Genomic DNA, 20285 nt, shown 5'->3' on the forward strand with positions numbered 1-20285 from the left:
AAAAAATGAAGGTAAGTTCAACACAAGATCAACATTCAACAATAACTTGACCCAAAAATAAAATGAGAGGGATTAAAAATCAACACAAAGGAAATGCTTGTGGCCTTAAAAGAGTCAAAGACCTCAAATAAGCCTCTATCCACTTCCCATTAACCCCTATATCAACCATAAACTTCTTCAACACCCGTAGCGGCCCCGCCATGCAACTCCAATGCACCACCGAGCGTGACCCAAGACTAAACACCCGTCGTCGATTCCCCAACCTTATCGAGCTCATTCGTCGTCTTCTTAGCCTCCTCCGTGGGCGGCACCACCCCGCTAGAAGTGTTGAGTTTGGAATGAAGGAACCTCTATTAGACTTTAACATTCTCACTAATAATATTTACTAATGATATCTTTTTCTAGGACTAATAATTATGGTCTAGCTAGTTTTGTTTGATAATGTGTAGTGAAGATCACATATTATATATAGTGGAACTAAGGAAGGATGTGCAATCATTATGGTCATTATGCCAATTATGTTTGCTTAAGTAATCATCTTATAATAAAAATTATATTAATTAAATTAGATAAGTAAAGAGGGAATATAATTTGCTTTAATGATCTTGTATTAATATTTTAAGGGCATGGATGGTTATCATGATGACAACTACTACAACAGACTCTTTTCAACTTTTGTGATCAAAATGAAGCTCATTTGAAGTCACTTCTCGCTAATTATACTTTAATTAAGGTAATTAACTATAAAGCTTGATCAAAGTACCAATTTGGAGCAGTGAAGGTCCTTTAGGAAATTGTACGAGCCGCGAAAAAGTTAAAGTTAATTAAATAATAATTAGGGTTAAATTACTATTGAAATTAAAAGCCAAGGTCAAGAAGTAGTTAGCATTATTTGGATCATGATGCATAGCTAATATGTTCTTTCTGCGTAAGGTCCCTCTTCATTGATAGATGTTAATATTCTTAGGTAGAAGATAAGAAGATTGCCAAATTACTAGTCTTTTTAGGGTTTTAATTAAATTGAACTTGGCTCAATATCTTCTTAATAGGACTCGACTCAATCAAAGCTTACTGAAGCAAATTTGGCTATTATTTAATACACAAACTCTTAAAAACACCCGGTTTACACTAAATTAGTGTAAATCGGGGTGGGCAACTTCATCACCGAGAAAAACACCCACCACCAAACCACCAACCCTGTCGGATTCCAGCGCCGCTAACCTCCCCCATCTCCCGATTCCGGCGTTGCTGACCTCCTCCATCCCCTGATTCGTGTCGAACTTCGATCCCTGCCCCGATTTCGCGTCGAACCCAGTGTCGGGTTTGGTGGGTTTTCACACTTTCTTTCTCTCTCTTCCTTCAAATCAATCCACTAACAACTACAACTATCTTTCCCCCAAATTCTAATATTGCTTCCTATGAACACAATTACACAAAATCCGAATCAACATCCAACACAAAAAAAAAAAACAATCAAATTCATTCATCAAATCCCAAAAATGATCCAAAAATTGAAACAAAAACAAGCTCAAATCAAAAAATATTAATGGGGTTAATGGGGTTTTGGGTTGGCTGGGTGAGTGGGTGGGATTCCGGTTGGTGGTTTGGCGGTGGGTGTTTTTGATTTTGTATTTTGTGAAATCAAGTTGGCTTATGGACTTATGTAGTTGTATTGCACTGAAATTGCAACTTCAAGAACAAAAGGTTTAGTAGACTTCGAAAGTGAGAGGTGATGACTGATATAGAACAAAAAACTTTTGCATTTTGTGTTTATTTTTTTGATTTTGATACTCTGTTTTTGTGAAAAAAAAAGGGTAACTTTTGTAAAAAAAAAAAAAGGGGTCACTTTTGTGAAAAAAAAGGATAACTTTTGTGAAAATATAGGTCACTTTTGTAAAAAAAAAAGGGTCACTTTTGTGAAAAAAGGGTAACTTTTGTGAAAAAAGGGTCACTTTTATAAAAATATGGGTCACTTTTGTAAAAAAAGGGTCACTTTTCGCAAAATGTTCGATGTACAATAAAATTATTGTAAACCGGGTGCATGCAAAAGGTTTTGTATTTAATATATTTAATCAACATATTAGTATAATTTTAGTAAGTTTTAAATTAATTATTTTTTTTTTAAGGTGTGTTCTGCAGTAGATTTTGGGTAGCTTTTAGTGGTTTGACTTGGTCTAACCACTACTTAATAAAGAATATGAGTATTTGATGATGTAATGGTTGGAGTAATATTTAATGGTGGATGTAACTTTTATCAAAAGTTAAAAATATTAACATTTGAAGATTGGAAATAACGGTTGACAATTTAATCGATCTATAGTTTAAAGGAAAAACAAAAAATATTTTTGTTTGTAAACAGCTTGTCAACCGCTACTTTATTGAACACCTATACTTTAATTATCTATTTTCATAGCTAACAGCTCATTAACAACTAACAGTTACTTGCACAGCTAACAGCTACTACTACAACTAACAGCTACCTTCACGACTATATTTTGCCGAACATGTCAAGTTAAAGCCAAGATTTAGGTGACCAAAATCTAATTTCTAGAGAATATAGACTTTTGACTCTTTAGTAAATCATTTAAATTCTACCCAGGCCATACTATTTTTGGGAACCATTACTTGCATGTCATACTTCAAATTGACACAATTTTAATTACAGGTAAACATATATTACGTGTATCGCTTTGTTATACTTCAAACTAAATTATAGATAGATCATACAAGTAATTTCTTTTAGTCCATATCCCAACTTACCATGTTATATAAGTGCTAAGACTATCACTCAAACCTTGTTCAGTTGCCCCTTCCCTCTTCGAAAATACAAATACTAAGCTCTATGTCATCATTCTCATGAAACACGAGATTGAATAATAAAACATTTCCTTTTCAGAAAATTCAAAAAAATATGCAAATAATATTTAGAGCTAGATCAAAGACTAAAAGTCAAAAAAAATTGTTGAAGCATCTTCTCTTTGTTTTACGCTATAGTTTGGAGGTAAGTTTGTATTTCAACAATTTTCATTTTTTAATTAACATAATAACTTAATTTATTGTCTCGCTTATATACATGTTCTTGAGAGATAGAGCCATAGAGGATTATCAATTAAGTTGTTTTGTACTTTTTTTTTTTTTTTTTTTACAAAATGTTTTGTACAAAATTGATTATGTACAAAAAAATAATTTTTAAAAAAAATCCTCGTTTGATAGTTCTTCCGACTTCTTAGCTCGGTGTACTATCTTAATGGGCCTAAGCTAATGGCTTAATTTGAAAGAGAACAAATATTTGGCTTCTAAGCAAGGTCTTTGATGACAAGTATAAGTATTCAAGTAACCGAGTGAGCTGTAACTTATAAGTATTTTCAGGCATTTTAGCCTTTAAATTATGGAGGAGTTGCAACTTATGAATTTTCATTTCTTTTTTTGAAAAAATCGTTAATCAAGTTACTCTTCATAAAAGGTAAATATAGCATGTAATTATATATGAAATATATAATAACTAACAGGTTAGTGTTAGGGCATGTTCATATTTACTGAATTGAGCCGAGCTGAACTAATTGGAGCTGAACTGAACTGAACTGGTTGAAACTGAATTGAACTGAATAGAGCTGAAATTAATATTTTATAAGAGAAGGAAATTAGAAGCTGAACTGAATTGATTAGAGCTGAACTGAACTGAAGTGAACTGATTGGAGCTGAACTGAACTGAAATTAAGCTGAAGTGAACAGGCCCTTAGACTATTAGTACTTCCTTCAATCTTTTTAAACTAAAAATTGATCTTTTGACACACATTTTCAACAAATGAATTATATATTAGACTATTAGTACTTCCTTCAATCTTTTTAAACTAAAAATTAATCTTTTGACACACATTTTCAACAAATGAATTATATAATAAACGGACAAATTAATTAAAAACAATGATATATTGATAACCCAAGTCTTTCCTCCTACTGATGTTTAAGTTATTTTAATCGATTATTTATATGCTTTAAATTAGTGTTTAATTTCGCTAAGTATATTACTTCGTACGAACTAAATTGGCATTGATAATGCACGCATTGCACTTAAATATTAACAGGTTTACAAATATTTCACTACCATTTCAGCAACCCTGGACTTGGTTTTTTAATGCAACAAATAACTTCACAATACGTTGTACAAAACAAGCTGTCATTGTTGTTAAGCTCTGTATTTAAATTTAATTTGGAAGGAAAAGGTACATCTAACGCACCAACTACTTGAAAAAATATCATCACTTCTTTGATAACGTTTTTTAATCGGAACCGCCAAGCCTCTTCGATTGAGGAGAATCGTGAATGACGTACACTAGGCTACATCCAAGGGCAACAATCACCCGCAAATGTAACTTCAAACGAGAATCTAAGGAAGGATATACCTAAAGAAATATTTAAAATAAAATATTTATTGTATAATAAGCTATTATGATACTAAAGATCTAAAATAGTGTGATGGTAAGCTATTAATTGAGAAATGAAGATAATAAAATTTAGTTTTTTAATACAAGTGCTTGTTCAGTTTATCTTATTTTCAGTTATTTCTAAAAAAATTTAATAAGTTTATATAAGTTCAAATAATAAGAATTTATAAAGTCGAAATATCTAGGCTTGACAAGCTTATGCATATCTTCTATGATATAATTGAATAATGAATGGAATTTATTGATCTCATATAACTTTCACCTAAGCCTATACGGTAGTAAAAACTCCCCCCCCCCCCCTCCTCTCTTTTAGAGTTTTCTAAATTTTTGGGCGTCGTTTAAGTTGGAAATAGTCTAATTTCCTTCCCTTTTACCTTACTTTTTTTTTTTTTTTTTTTAATTTTACAATTTAAATTTCGATAAATATACACAATGATGTGTATATTTATCCTTATGACTACAACAAATCGTCAGATCGACTCTCCGAAAAAGTTGTATATTCCAATTATGTGTGCTCGAGAGATGTACCACAATGCAAGATGTATTCAACAATTGTAGCTTTGACAAAGGAAACCCTTCTTGGATTCAATTATATATATTCTAATTTAAATTTCATTTATGATGTTGTATGAATGTTTAATAATAATGAATCGATTTGGTTAAAAATTAATATAACTTTCACCTACAAAACTCGAAATGATACAATATCCAACATAGACATATCTGTAAAAGTGCTAGAAATCTAGAATCTAAAAAGTTGGTCTATGCATGTCACTATGTGGATTGACAAACAAAAGACAAGCCAAAGAACAATTATTCCTCCTTGATATGGAGTTATGAATTTCAACAAGCACAAGACATGGCAGGCCAATTTTTAATTAAAATGTTGAAACTTAATACACAAAGCCAACATTGTTATCAAAGTCCAGCAAAATTCATGATACAATAATGTGAAAAGCTACTATAGAAAGCCAGCATTATTATTAAGGCTAGCCTAATTACCAATGCTAATGTCTCCATCCCCTTAACACGGCTATTAAATATATGCTGATATGCAATAATGAAGAAATTTGAGAGCTCAAAGTAAGACCTCTTACTTGGAATGTTCGGATAAATTTAGATAAGGGATTATAAAGAATGAATCAGTATTCATTCCTATTTCAAAAGGATCTTGATCAGGGATTGTAAATTGTTATGTTTGATGAGCTAAAATTGATGCTGCTGCATTTAGTCCCGTAGTTGCATCAGTATCAAAAGTTTGAATGGTTTGCGTTCGAATTTGCTTATTAGAGTAGGAGGCTCATCTTTGATTGACTAGGCTAATTGGCATCCAGCGTTCAGCCTGCACCTACCTTGCACACAACTCAGCTAGCAGGCAGTTGTATAACCTGTGTTGCTCTTTTTATGAGTAATATACTTCTGTACACAATTTTTTCTGTACTCGTGTTAGTTTAAGAGGCTTTAGAAAGTGGGAACTAATGTCATGTTTAATCTAATCTTAAGGCGGTATTTTATACTGAGCAAACATGCTAGAAGTCCAGGAGCAAAATAACCTTGTTCTGCTTAGATAGTACTGTAATTGAGAAACTTCTCATTAGCAGATTAGCTTCACTAAGAAAAACTTCAAGTAACGCTGATGTGCTGTTAAATTGTTTTGTAACAAAACTAACAATTCGATCTTAGCATGCATACATGTCAATCTATGTCATATTTCTTTCGATCTTAGCTATGGATTATATTTGTACATTTCAGAATGAACGGATTTTGATCAATGTTTAGGTAAGGGCAGGGGCATATACCATCCCAATGTATAGGGGAACATATTTTGAATTAGTCCAACCTTGTGTAAATGTGTAGTAGAATGGTTTCACCTAGTCTTATGTAGATTTTATTTCATTTCTCGAGTTATTACTGACTAGGGTAACTGAATATACATATGTAGGAATGTAATCGCATATCCTTGTGACTTTGTCATGTAACAAGAATGTATTAAACACTTATGACAGTATGTCGAGCTAACAAGCTGTGCAAAAAATCATGTCATATAGTTTCAGGAAAAAAAACAGAACAGAACCAAAGTTTCCATCAATTATATAGCAATGTAAATTAAACAATGCAATAGTCATAAACTCATAATATTACCTCCGTTTCATATTATTTGCAACGATTAGACATTTTTCATCTCGACTTTATAATTTGTAACGGAGGTGGTATAACTATGTCTAATAGTTTTAAGGTAACATCAAGTTATTTGTTAACAGGATACTTAACAGCATTAAGCTGAAGTTTGCGAAGAGCAACTTGGCCAAGATCAATGTCACAGCTGTCAGAGAGTTGAATCAAATACAGAAGAACATCAGAGAGTTCTTCACCAACATGAACTTTCTCCTCTTCTTTCCAGTTTGGCAGACCTCTTTCTACCTCTCCTTTCCATTGGAATATCTCCGATAGCTCTCCCATTTCTCCCACCTGCATTTTTTTTTTTTTTTTTACTTCGTTAATATTTTTTCACTACTATATGACGCGTATATGCCTGAAAGACAAGATATTCGTTGACCCTATCTAAATTTAATTGTCACATTTTTCTAACCATTCGGCAATAACAATATGACATGATCGATTTTTGAACATTTGTGTGTGCTTTTTTTTTTTTAATCATTCTTCTGCTACTAATTAAGGATTTATTAAGAAACCTAATCATTGAGCAATATTACCCTTATATTTATCAAGAAATATGTTCATGAAAACAAGTGTATAAGCCCATCATAAATTGTAGAACAAATACAAACTACTAAATGTTTAAACGCTTTCACTGTTTCACATGATACAACTAAAAGGTCCAAATTTTATATAAGGTGACATGTTCAAAGTTATTATGTATGAGTAGTAACCTTAAATGTACAATACTTACCATTTAGTCTATAACTACAAAACAACAAAGAAATTGTAGTCTGACTACATCATTTATAACCCTGACCAATTACATCACATAATCGAACCAAAACAAAATCCAGAGGTAAAAATAACAAATTAAAGGGAAGAAAAGAAAAAACAAGAGAAAAAGATAGTTGATATGAAAATACCAGAGCCAAAAGAAGGTTCCTAGGAGTATGATAAGGTTCCCAGCCTCTTTCCTTAGCAAAATCTCTGATCTTTTGCCTCAAAAGGTCTAAACTTACGCTTTCTTCCCCTGAAACTCCTGTCATTATTCTCTCTCTCTCTGAAAAAAACAGAGGAAAAAAACAGAGGAGGAAGAAATGAAAGAGAAAATTAACTCAAGAAATATCAATCTATCCTATGCTTAAATAAAAATAAATAAATATAATAAATATGAGGGAGGTAAATCTCAAAAGAAGGAAGATTTTGAATATTTGATGATATCAGTTGATATTTAAAGGTATCTGTTTGATTGTTTCCTTTCTTTCTCTAATCTCTATGTCTATGTTCCTAATCTGGAGATTTGCTTTTATGATTATTTCCCTTTATTATTGATAGCATAATCTTCATTTTAGGCTATAATATTGTTAATAATAATGATAATTATAAATTGATTGATATGATATGATATGATATTATATAATAGTATATGTATATCTAATTCCCTTATCACCCTACTTGTTTGTCATGTGTATGGAACGGTTCTATCAAGTCATCGAAGAGGTTATTTCTCTTGATTTATGGAAACCGATCCGAGCAAGTCGTGATGGTCCGATTTTGTCGAACCTTTTCTTTGCGGATGACATTGTTCTTTTTGCAGAGGCCAGTATCAACCAAGCTGAACTTGTGAGATCATGCTTAGCTCGTTTTTGTGAGGCCTCTGGTCAAAAAGTAAGCTTACCTAAATTCCGAGTATTTTTCTCAAAAAATGTTTCTTTTTCTGATTAAGAAGCAATTGGTTCTGCTTTGGGGATGGAAGTAACTGATGATTTGGGAATGTATCTTGGGATGCCTACTCTCACTAGTAGAGTCACCAAAGAGACTTTCAGCCACCTATGTGAAAAAATTGACCGACGTCTTTGTGGATGGAAGTCTAAATATCTTTCACTTGCTGGCCGTTTGACTTTAGCAAAATCCACTCTGTCTTCAATGGCTTTCTATTCAATGCAATCAGCAAAAATACCCCGTTCAATCTGTGAGGACATCGACAAAAAAACTAGAAGATTTGTTTGGGGTGGCAATGAAGACACAAGAAAAGTTCATCTGCTGTCTTGGGAGTTACTGCAGCGTCCAAAAGAATTTGGTGGGGCTGGTTTAGTCTCGGCAAAACAGGCTAATGCAGCCTTTCTCACAAAGCTGGGCTGGCGCGTTTTGACAGAACCCAATGCTCTTTGGTCACGTGTTCTTAGAGCTAAATATTGTAGGGGTCGTTGTGATGTTGATATGTTCGAGTCTAAGCAGGGAAGTTCGAATGTTTGGGCTGGAATCACAGAAAATGCACACGTCTTGGGCAAGGGTATGAGGTCTGCTATTGGCAATGGATCGCACACCCTATTTTGGGATCACTTGTGGGCTACTGACAGACCCCTTAGTGATCTTGCTACAACCCCCATCCCTGAGGAGCTAGCTGGTGCTACGGTAGAGGAAATGTGGGAAATTAATCAAGGGTGGAAGTGGAATGTATTCGCTCCCTTTCTGGACTCAGACACTATGAAATTAATTCAACACCACGAAATTCGACCTGATCCTAATATAGGGGATTTAATCTACTGGAAAGATGGTTCAAAAGGCCGATTCACTATTAAATCAGTCCTTAGTATCATGAGACACAAGACTGACTTTCTTGATGAAAAATGCTGGAGTTTAATTTGGAAAGCTCCCCTACAGCAGCGGATCAGAGCTTTTTTATGGCTAGCCTGTCATGATCGTCTTCTTGGTAACTTGAATCGTTTCAAAAGGCACCTCACTAAAGATCCTAAATGCTTTATTTGTGGTCATTCGGAGGAAATCTCCTTACATATACTTCGTGATTGTCCTGCTGCAAGACAAGTGTGGCATATAGTCTTAGCACCAAGCTTAGCCACAGATTTTTTCAGCAAGCCTCTGAAGGAGTGGTTAACGCACAATTTACAAGATACAGGTAATGAAGATGATCATGGGTGGCCAACCTTATTTGGTATTGTTTCTTGGTGGATTTGGAGATGGAGAAACTGCCATGTTTTTAACAGAAGTGATGAGATTCCGGTTGATATTAGGGCCTTCATTCGTATTAGAGTTGATGAAGCTTTCCGTAGTATGCAAACTCCAGGTCCTGATGACAGGTTGAAGCAGAAAAAGAGGCAGAGCTATGTGTCATGGCAGAGTCCTAGCTTTGGCTGGTATGTTCTTAACAGTGATGGGGCAGCTAAAGGGAGTCCAGGATTAGCGGGGGTTGTGCCTTGATCAGAGATCAAGATGGTAATTTTATTTCTGGTTTTTCTGCAAAGTTTGGAAGGTGCACAGCCTTTAGAGCTGAAGTGCTAGCCCTTACTCGTGGTCTTGAGTTAGCTAAAAATTTTCAGATTATACATCTTGAAGTTCAGTTAGACAACTTGGCTTGTGTGCAAATTTTGAGGCAGGGGAAGGCTCCTAATGGTGAAAGTGTTCATGAACTCACTAGATGCATCAACATGCTAAATGATGACAGTTGGGAGGTGAAGGTTACTCATGTATTTCGTGAAGCAATTCGCGTGGCGGATTAGTTGGCCAACCGCGGAGTCACTCAAGACATTGACTTTGATTTTCTTAATTTTATTCCTGTTTTTCTTAATCGTATTTTAGAGGAGGATGCTCGAGGTGTGGCTTTCCCACGCCTAGTGCCTCCTTAGCTTGTGTTTGTTTTTCTGTTGCTTTCAGTTCTTTTTTCTTTGTATTTGGCTCTGCCTCTTTTGGATCGAAAAAAAAAAAACAAGGCTACCACTCATATCTAGCTTATCATGGGATTCATGGACCAACATATATTATATAATATAAAGGTGTACCTACTACTTGATGTATGAGAGGAAATGATACCTCAAGGGTTAGAGCCCCTTGTCAATTTCCGAGGATCTTGATATTGATTTTTATAATCCGTTGCTCACTAAACACCAAAACAACTTAATATATAGGTTTATGCCTTTATGGTTTTACCTGTTCAACATCTTCGGAATTACCTTGAGTCCTTGATAGTGCTCTCGCAACATATTTGGATTATTCATTAGTGTAGCCTTGTCGAAAATAACGATTTTACTTATCTTATTGATTTCACATCTCGACTTGGTGATTATGGTGTGTATACGTGTCAAAATTAAAGTACTCCGTAGAATTAAAATAGATATCCCTAAGTAAACATAAATAAAATAAGTAATCGCACATCCACAATGTCATGTAACGGGAGTGTGTTAGCCACGGCTAAACAAAGATACAACTATGTCTAATAAGGTTACATGTATCAATTCAAGGCCATCAACTAAGTTATTTGTTAACAGGATACTTAACAGCATTAAGCTGAAGTTTGCGAAGAGCAACTTGACCAAGATCAATGCCACAACTGTCAGATAGTTGAATCAAATAGAGAAGAACATCAGAAAGTTCTTCACCAAGATGAACTTTCTCTTCTTCTTTCCAATTTGGCAAACCTCTTTCCACCTCTCCTTTCCATTGGAATATCTCCGATAGCTCTCCCATTTCTCCCACCTGCATTTTTTTCGTCGTTATTTTTTTGAACTAATGTGTGCATAAAAACACAATCTTGATCGACTCTAGTCAAGTTAAGTTATCACATACTACGTATTTCTTAATCAATAAAAATACAACATGATTTTAGATAGTTATGTTGTTTTTATCATCTTTAATTACGAATATAGTAAAACATCTGATCATAGAATAAAATTGCTTCTATTACAGAAATATAGAATCAATGACAAGTCTTTTTGAACATGTAAAAATAGTATACTTGATTGATGGTATTATAAATTTATTACTCGCTTTAAAGTAAAAATTATTTACCTAAAAACAACCGTTGAATTAACAAAAAAAAAAAGATGACAGTCATGACACATAGCAATATAGCATCACGTTTTTACATTGGACAGTGAGGTTTGACTGGTACACATCATTTGATGCACTTAAAGAAAGTGGAATAGTGTCATAGTGTGATTAGTTAGCCTAATTGAATGAAACGCATTATAAACACATGACAAACCACTAGACAAAACACCTACAGATCTACTAGACTTTAATCAAGACCTATACTTTTTAAAAAGCTATAAAGCAATGGATAAAACAATTCACATAAAATTGCCTTCATAAAATTTGAGAACGTTCTCTTCTATTAATAGAAATCAGTTTGATCAATATAAATTAATCATGACAGATACTTTGTAGATAATAGAGACTAAGACGAGTTCTATTTACCTTATTTTCTTTTAATACATGAAAAATCAAACAAATTTTTGTATGTGGCTGACGATATCGTGTAGCCAGCTATCATGGAGTTACTTCGTCAGTCTTACAAGTTTTACTTCATTATTATTATAGGGGTTACTTGGACGAACAATATTGTAGGTGTTACTCGATTAGTACGTGTCATAGAGATTACTTCGTTTTTTTATAAGCGGTAACATGGTGTAGTCAACCGCACACAAAACTGTCAAAACATGCTGGAAAAATAAATTTAAATAATATAAATTTAGAAAAATAAATTCTAGTAAGAATTTCTTAGGTTCAAATTACAAATTAAAAATGTTTTAATAAAGTACAACAAGTTCAAATAAATTCAAGTGAGGGAATCATGTGAATAAAACACGCCTTAAACATACTTAATCAACAAAGGCCCTGTTCTCATAAGATGATTTTCAGTTTAATTCAGTTCAGTTCAGCTTTAATAAGTTCAGTTCAGTTCAGCTCTTAATTTCCTTCTCTCATAAAATATTCATTTCAGTTCAGTTTAATTCAGTTCAACTCTAATAAGTTCAAATTAGTTCAGTTCAGCTCATTTCAGTCAATGAGAATAGGCCCAAAAGGGATACATGAATTTCAATTTTAATTGTAAAAAATAGCTTTAGGGTCTGTTCTGATTGACTGAACTGAACTTATTGGAGTTGAATTGAACTGAATATTTTATGAGAGAAGGAAATTAAGAACTGAATTGAAAATAATCTGAAAAGAACAAACCCTTAGAATCTATTTTGCTTTAATATTCCAATTAACAATCAATTTTAAATAGCAAGACTTGATTAAGGAATGAGGATGATAGTACGCTAGCATTCCAAATTTCCAACATTCATGGAAACAACTATACAGCCCATCAAGAATTTTGGAACAAGTATAAACTATTACCGAGTTCAAATACTTTCATACAGTTACATCTTGAGGTTTATGGTACTAGTACAATACTGCAACCAAGAGGTCTAAATTTTAGGAGTACTATTTTAACATCCGGTAACTTATTTAAAGCTGTTATGTAGCAATTTGAATGCTTGGTACTTATTTTACTACTACAACAACAACAAAATTTTAGTCTCGAGTTCTCGACCATGTCATTTGTAAACCAAACCGATCACATCACATAATTACAACAAATTAAGAAAAGAAAAGAAAAAATAAGAGAAAATGATAGTTGATATAAAAATACCAGAGCCAAAAGCAGGTTCCTAGGAGTATGATAAGGTTCCCAGCCTCTTTCCTTAGCAAAATCTCTCATCTTTTGCCTCAAAAGGTCTAAACTTACGCTTTCTTCCTTTGAAACTCCTGTCATTTTTCTGTCTCTCTCAAATAAAAAATAAAACAGAGGAAATAAATGTGAAGAAGAATAACTCAAGAAATAACAAACAATCTATTTTATACTTGATATTGAAACCTAATTTGTTCCTATATTTCTCTAATCTCTATGCTTTTGTTCCTAAATATGGGGATTTCATTTTATGATTGTGTCACAATATTATTGGCTGGTGGAAATAGACATGGTCATGCGGTGGGTCACGTGACCCACCGTTATTAAAAAAAAATGGAAAAAATAGTTGAAACTTCATTTTCACAACAAGCTGGAGGGCCCTTCCCTTACTCTCTATTCCCCATATTTTTTTCTTTTTCACGTGCTATGTTTTTTTATTTTTAAACCACTATTTATCGGGATATTTTGTAAATAAATTACCAAAAAAATCTTAAGAATCACTCCCTATTGTCTTTTTTTGAGTAAAACATTTCTTCTGCTCACACATGTCAATGCAAAAATTTAACTAATAAAATTTTTAATTACCAGTAAGTAAAAATTATTGCATAATAATTGAATATTAACATACTATTTGTTGAAACGATTCAAACAAGGATTATAAGAATAACTTTTCTTATGTATAAATCACTAACATTTGTCAAAGTAGGTTAGATAAACATCGTAAAAGGTTAAAATGTTTCACTTAAATAAATGGAGGGAGTACGAGTATTACATTTTTGTAATTCAATTAAATCAATAATGGTCGAATTTGCATTTTATGAATATTTTGTTTACTCGTATTTATTTACAAAATTATCATGTTAAAAATATGAGACGAGTCAATATAGAAAAATGGATTGTCTCAATGTATAGTTTTCGATGAATATCTGTTTACTCGTATTTATCTATTAAAGATATGAGATGAGTGAATACAAAAATAAAATAAAAATAAAAATAAAAAGATATGAGATAAGTGAATATAGTAAAATGGATTGTCTCAATGTGTAGTTTTCGAATGTCAAATTTTTTAATTTATATTTACTGATAATTAAAAATATTATTGATCAAAATTCTATATTAGTATACGCGTAAAATTGGACATCTATTTTAAAGCATTGAGTACAAAGTTACAAACATGTCCATGTTCAAAAACATGAATAAGAATTTATAATATTCTCCTTTTTACGTTAACAAAAAATTGTCCATGTTCAAATGTTTCCGTTCAAAGACACAAGCATTTCTAGTAAGTAATCCATAAACTCCATACTCCTCCTCCATAGACCATAGGGTAGCTACATGTTTAGGTGTAATGTGTAAGGCTTAGGGCCTATTCATATTTCCTGATTGGAGTTGAATTGAATTGAACTGAGCTGAAATGAATATTTTATGAGAGAGGGAAATTAAGAGCTAAACTGAACTGAATTGATTGGAGCTGAACTGAACTGAACTGAAATGAAGTGAAATTAAATAAATGTGAACAGATCCTTAATCCAACAAGCGACTTCCTTGGGCCAAATTATCCAATACGCAAAAACTGTAGCCCAAACTAGGAGAAACCCAATTCTTGAAATTGGCTTTTATTGGGTCCCATTTCTAAGAATGGGCCCCTGTCACTGAATGCCAGTTTGACTCATACTTCGTAAAAATTAAATCCCAATAACTCTTTTAAAGTTTTTAAATAGCAAGCCTTCCAAAAATGTATGGGAATTAAAAAATTCCATATTTGTAAGTTGTAACTTGAAATAGAAAAAAAGTAGTTGAGTGTAGAATTTGTCGATTATTGACTGGTCATATAGCAAATTAGCAATCCCATATCGTATACTGTCATGTCCAGAAAACCATGCTATAAAAATCATTTTATTATCAACTTGCATTCAATGCTCTGTTGAATTATCAATGTCGTCACTTATTTGTTTAACAATTATTGTGGAATTATCAAACAGAAATATTAAAAGAGTTTTCTACATTCTTAGCATTACGGAGTATTAATTTATTATTGTGAATAATGGGAAATTATTCATAGCAATTACTATTTGGAATTATAAAAAGGATATATAAAAATGATTTTGTCACAAGATAATAATGGAAACAGCTTTTTTAAAAGTAAAATAATGCAAACTATGAAGAAAAAAAATATTCTTCTTACAAAAAAATAAAGTATCCAGGCTTATATTATTATCTACCATAGCAACTTAGCAATTTATAGCAGTATGGATCGGATGTCCACCTACTTAGGGCATGTTCATATTTACTGAACTGAACTGAGTTGAAATGAATATTTTATGAGAGAAGGAAATTAGGAGCTGAATTGAATTGGACTGATTGGAGCTGAACTGAACTGAATATTTTACGAGAGAAGGAAATTAGGAGCTAAACTGAATTGAACTGATTGGAGCTGAACTGAAATTAAGCTGAAGTGAACAAACCCTTAGTTTAATTATGTATTAAACTCACGGAAGATTACTCGAGTTATGGGATTTAATATATAACTAACTTTTGTGGCATTCTTTACCACAACAAAAAAAATATCACGGCAAAATATTTCCTCCATTTTCAAATTACATTCTTACTTGACTTTTTAAATCAAGCTTATATTCTTGAACAAAGGAAGTAATATTGTAATCAGGATTAAGGACCACAAGCAACATACAGCTTAATCAATTTTTTAATACTACTATTTAAATTATATGAATCATATACGTAGTACATATTTGCTTCAAACAGAGCTACTTAGAACTTAGGTTAGTGTAATCATTGAAGCCTCAATTCATTAATTAACCCCAAAACTCTCCAAAAGAGGAAGGAAAGGCAAAAAGTCATACTTATATTAAGGTAGTTATGTTCTTGACCATATTATAAAGTAAATAGAATTATAAAAAAACGATAAGTTGTCATTCAAACAACTCATAATTTGGCTTTTGCCATCTATTTGCCAGTTTGATACATAATAATTATAAACTAGTTTGTTGACCCAGGCGTTGCCCTGGGATGTTGATAATTTTTTTTTTTGTTTTGTTTTGTTTTTTTTTTTTTTTTTTTTTCATTTTTATTTTTTCATTAAGTGTTTTAAGTTTTTTAGTATTAATAATTTAGAACATAATGTTAAAATATTAAAAGGAATTGAAAGATTATTATGAGTTTCATTTGTTTTTAGTTTGGGTGCTTTTTTTATTCTACATTTATACACATTTATGTGGATTCAATAAAGCATAAATTATTGCTAGTTAAGATGGCAAGACGTGTGGTATACGTTCCATGAGGTTAGGGGTTCAAACCTCTTTCTATGCATTTTTAGTTAACATTGCCTTGAAATATTAAATCGTGACGTGGCACAATGCCATTGATAATTGAGTGGTGATGTGGCATGATGCCATTGATTATTGAGTGGTGGCGTGACACACGTGGCGCATAAACGTTTTTAGGAACGCTTTTTAATATAGAAGTATAGATATAGATTTTATTTTATTCTAATCAATGCTGGCAGCATCTATCCATCTACTACTATCTATGACTCACATCACATTGCACATCTTATGAGCTGTGACTCTCCTTCTCCCTCACTTTATCCTTCTCTTTACTCCTTTTATTTCTCTTATATTCACTCTTATACTTTCTATTCATAGTCAATCACATTCAACATTTATCATCATAAAAGTGTCCTAAACAATCTCAAGTAGTTGTATATCCTAATTAAGTCCAGTCCAGTCCAGTATACCAACTGTATATATAGGAATAAGGTTGTGTATATTTGAACCTCTAATAGATAAATATGATAGCGGATCCAATTGGGATCCCGGCGTGTTTCTCATCCGGGGCACGGTCCACGGATGAGTTAGAAAACACGGCCGTGACACGAGCGGGTCAAAGTGTGATCATGTCAATGTATAGGACTAAGCTAGGGAACCATAGCCGTGTGATCACCATTACATGGTGTAGGAATCTCCTCCTCCTCCACGGGTTATCGGTTACGATATCGAGCCCTTACGACGAAGGGAGATCATCGTCATCGTCGTCATTGTCGTCGGATGGTGACGGGCACTACACTTGTAAGGTGGAGCTGAAGCCATGGTACTTTTGGAGGAAACATGGGTCAAAAAGTTTTGCAATAGATGATGGTAAAAAAGTGGATGTTTTCTGGGATTTGAAATCCGCTAAGTTTAATAATGGTGAGACTGAGCCAAGTTCAGAGTATTTTGTTGCTCTTGTGTATGAAAATGAAGTCGTTTTGTTAGTTGGTGATTTGAAAAATGAAGCATATAAGAAAACTGGGTGTAGGCCTTGTATTAGTGAGCCTATTTTAGTCACAAAAAAGGAACATATTTTTGGTAAAAAGAAATTTTTTACTAAGGCTAAGTTTCATGAAAAGGGTAGATTTCATGATATTGTTATAGAGTGTAAGAATAATAAAGTTGAAATGGATTTGGAAATGGAGGTAAAAGTTGATGGAAAAGTGGTAATTCAAGTGAAGCATTTGCAATGGAAGTTTAGAGGAAATGGAAGCATACATTTGAATAGGTTAAGGGTAGAAGTGTATTGGGATGTACATGATTGGTTATTTAGTCCTGGATTGAGGCATGCTTTGTTTATCTTTAAGCCTATTATTCCGTTATCGTCGTCAAAGAGTTTATCATCGACGTCTCCTATGTCGTTATCATCGTCATTGTCATCATCTCTGTCTTTATCGTCCACCCCATTGTCATCCCTACTTTCTGAGAGCTCTGGGTCGTTGGGTGATGGGTTAAATAGAAATGGGTCATCCGAGTTTTGTTTATTCCTATATGCTTGGAAGGTTGAATGATTGGAACCATACAGCCTTAATAAGTTAAGGCTTATTTCCAATGTATACCAAAAAATTGGAACGTGCAAATATTATTTACACTCATAAGAGCAAGCATAGGCTCCTAACTCTCAAGTCGTTAGGAGTCCATAAAACATCACAACACATGCTCTCGAGTGTACCTAATATTTGTTAATCTCAATGCAATTCAACGGGACGTATGGTATTACTCCCTCAATTTCAGGTTAAATTGACGAATATTCAAGGAGTGGTGCAAGAAGTGGATGGGAAGCACATGGGAGGAGATTAAGGAGAAAGGATTTCAAATTTCAAGACAGAGAAAGAGGAGCTGGAAAATGGGATCTCACAGCTGGGTGGGTAATCTTCAAGTGGGCTAAATCAGACAGGACAGATTGGATTTGGTTACAACATGGGTCAATTATTCTTCTTCCTATCTAAAAGGCATCTAATCACCTTGTATTATTTGTCTGTTTTTTCTCATTTAGTCTGCCCTTAATTGGGAATATTTCAGCTCTATATACAATACAATAATATACACACATTATCAATATTTATATTTTTTAACAGAGTTTTAAAGATATTGATCGTAATTTATTTCATGCTACTCCCTCTTTCTCTATTTTTTTGCCCCATAGCTGATTTTTGAACTTTTAATAGCTTTGACCGCAAATTTCCATTAATATATAAGAGATAATATAGTCAAGTGGGATTTTGTTGGATTCGCTGAATTATATATTTTATTAATATCAAGTTTTTATAATTTTTACACTTATAAATTTTGAGATATACTTCCTCCATTTTCTTTTACTTGCAACATAGCCTTGTGGCACGTGTTTTGAGCTCTGGTTTATGTAATGTAAATGGACAAATTTTTCCCATTATAATTTTTACAAATGATACTTAACTCTATTCTAATTTTCGTGTAAAAATTATATTGATAAAATCGCTCGTTTACCCTCATTAATCATCTCCTAAAACCGCGTGCTTAAAAGGTGTGTTGCAAGTAAAAGAAAACGGAGGAAGTATATGTTTTAACACGTGTCTCGAAGACCGTGAAAAGTCCAATGGAGCAAAAAAAAAAAAAAGAACAGAGGGAGTATATGTTTATGGTGAACTCTAATATTCATTCGATCATTTATGAGGAATCAGTATAGTTTATACTCCGTATGTATATATATGTGTTTGACTGTTTGTACATATGATATTGTTCTTAATAATATCATACTTCGATGAACTATGGTCATATTAGGTAATTGAATTCCGGTTGGTTTTTAATTGATTGTTGCCTTATTGTTTTTTAACGTTGTCAAACAAATATATATTAAAATTGTTTATTTGGCTTTTCGAATGGATGAAAAGCTCTATTTTCAGCTTAATAAAAAGTAGAAAATATACTGCAACAAAGTTTTCCCAGAGGTTTTAGCTATTTTGTCCCGAAGTTGGTAATCTTGTAATCTTGTACTCCGTATTAATCAATAATCAACTTTATCATTATCAAACATCTTATATAAATAATACACTACCAATATAGAGATCAAACGTTTTGATCTCGCTACTACGGTAAATTATAACGCTGCAACTAAGCCAAAATTTGATTGTTGAACAATGCTTATGGCCCTGTACTAATTAATTAGTTATTGACTCTTCAATTCAAGTCCAAACCAAGAAAATATATATATATATATATATATATATATATATATATATATATATATATATAGTCCTATGACTCCCATCTAATGATAAGAGAAGGGATAATGGACCTGAACTTGGATAAATTCGGCCCAAAGTTGGATATACGCGAATTGACATGTTCATATCTAATTCAAACAATGCGTTTTTAGATGTATTAAGCTATATTTCTAAATGTTCATACGATTTACATCTACCTTTTCAATTAATAAGAACATTTATATCTCCAGGTTTAGAGAACAATAGAAGAATGACAGTTAAAATAAGTTGATAGCCTAATAGATCATTATGTGTCAACTTTCAAAATTCACGGCCTTGTTGGTTACCTAAATCAATTCTCAAGGAGTTGGTATGGTATACACTTAAAATATCTACAAGTAATACTTTATAAAATACAATGTACTCCTTTAAATTTTAATATTTTTAATGTAAAAAGTTTATGAGTTTTTGTATATACTTTAAATTGTAAAGCATATATCGCGTGTATTTAGACCTTAAATATTATTTCGCCTCTGAATATCGAGAAGATTGCATCAGGCCAAACATACCAAGTTCTCAATCTAGTGAAGCTCAAATGGTTTTGAACCATGTGCATTTTCTTTTTACATTCACTAATCCTTCCATCCGAAATTAACAAGCAATACGGAATTACGGAGTAGTACTCACAACTTCAAGTCACAAA

General features: G+C 32.7%; 3 protein-coding genes across 3 annotated transcripts; 1 reads left to right on the forward strand and 2 right to left on the reverse strand.

Moving 5' to 3' along the window:
• Positions 1 to 6691: 6691 nt before the first annotated feature.
• On the reverse strand, positions 6692 to 7753 carry LOC145568290 (uncharacterized). The gene is made up of 2 exons (XM_081627723.1): positions 7529 to 7753; positions 6692 to 6914 (listed from the first exon to the last, which is right to left on the reverse strand). Exons 1-2 carry the CDS (start codon positions 7649 to 7651, stop codon positions 6693 to 6695), a joined length of 345 nt encoding a protein of 114 aa, XP_081483849.1. The 5' UTR covers positions 7652 to 7753; the 3' UTR covers position 6692.
• Positions 7754 to 10706: 2953 nt separating this feature from the next.
• LOC145568291 (uncharacterized) lies at positions 10707 to 13271 on the reverse strand. The gene is made up of 2 exons (XM_081627724.1): positions 13036 to 13271; positions 10707 to 11096 (listed from the first exon to the last, which is right to left on the reverse strand). Exons 1-2 carry the CDS (start codon positions 13156 to 13158, stop codon positions 10875 to 10877), a joined length of 345 nt encoding a protein of 114 aa, XP_081483850.1. The 5' UTR covers positions 13159 to 13271; the 3' UTR covers positions 10707 to 10874.
• A 3611-nt stretch (positions 13272 to 16882) lies between these two features.
• LOC145566097 (uncharacterized) lies at positions 16883 to 17911 on the forward strand. Its single transcript, XM_081625636.1, has one exon. The coding sequence runs from the start codon at positions 16883 to 16885 to the stop codon at positions 17909 to 17911; it is 1029 nt and encodes a 342-aa protein (XP_081481762.1).
• Positions 17912 to 20285: the final 2374 nt, after the last annotated feature.

Source organism: Chenopodium album, chromosome 11, assembly GCF_948465745.1.
Source record: "Chenopodium album chromosome 11, dcCheAlbu1.1, whole genome shotgun sequence".
Taxonomy (NCBI): Eukaryota; Viridiplantae; Streptophyta; class Magnoliopsida; order Caryophyllales; family Amaranthaceae; genus Chenopodium; species Chenopodium album.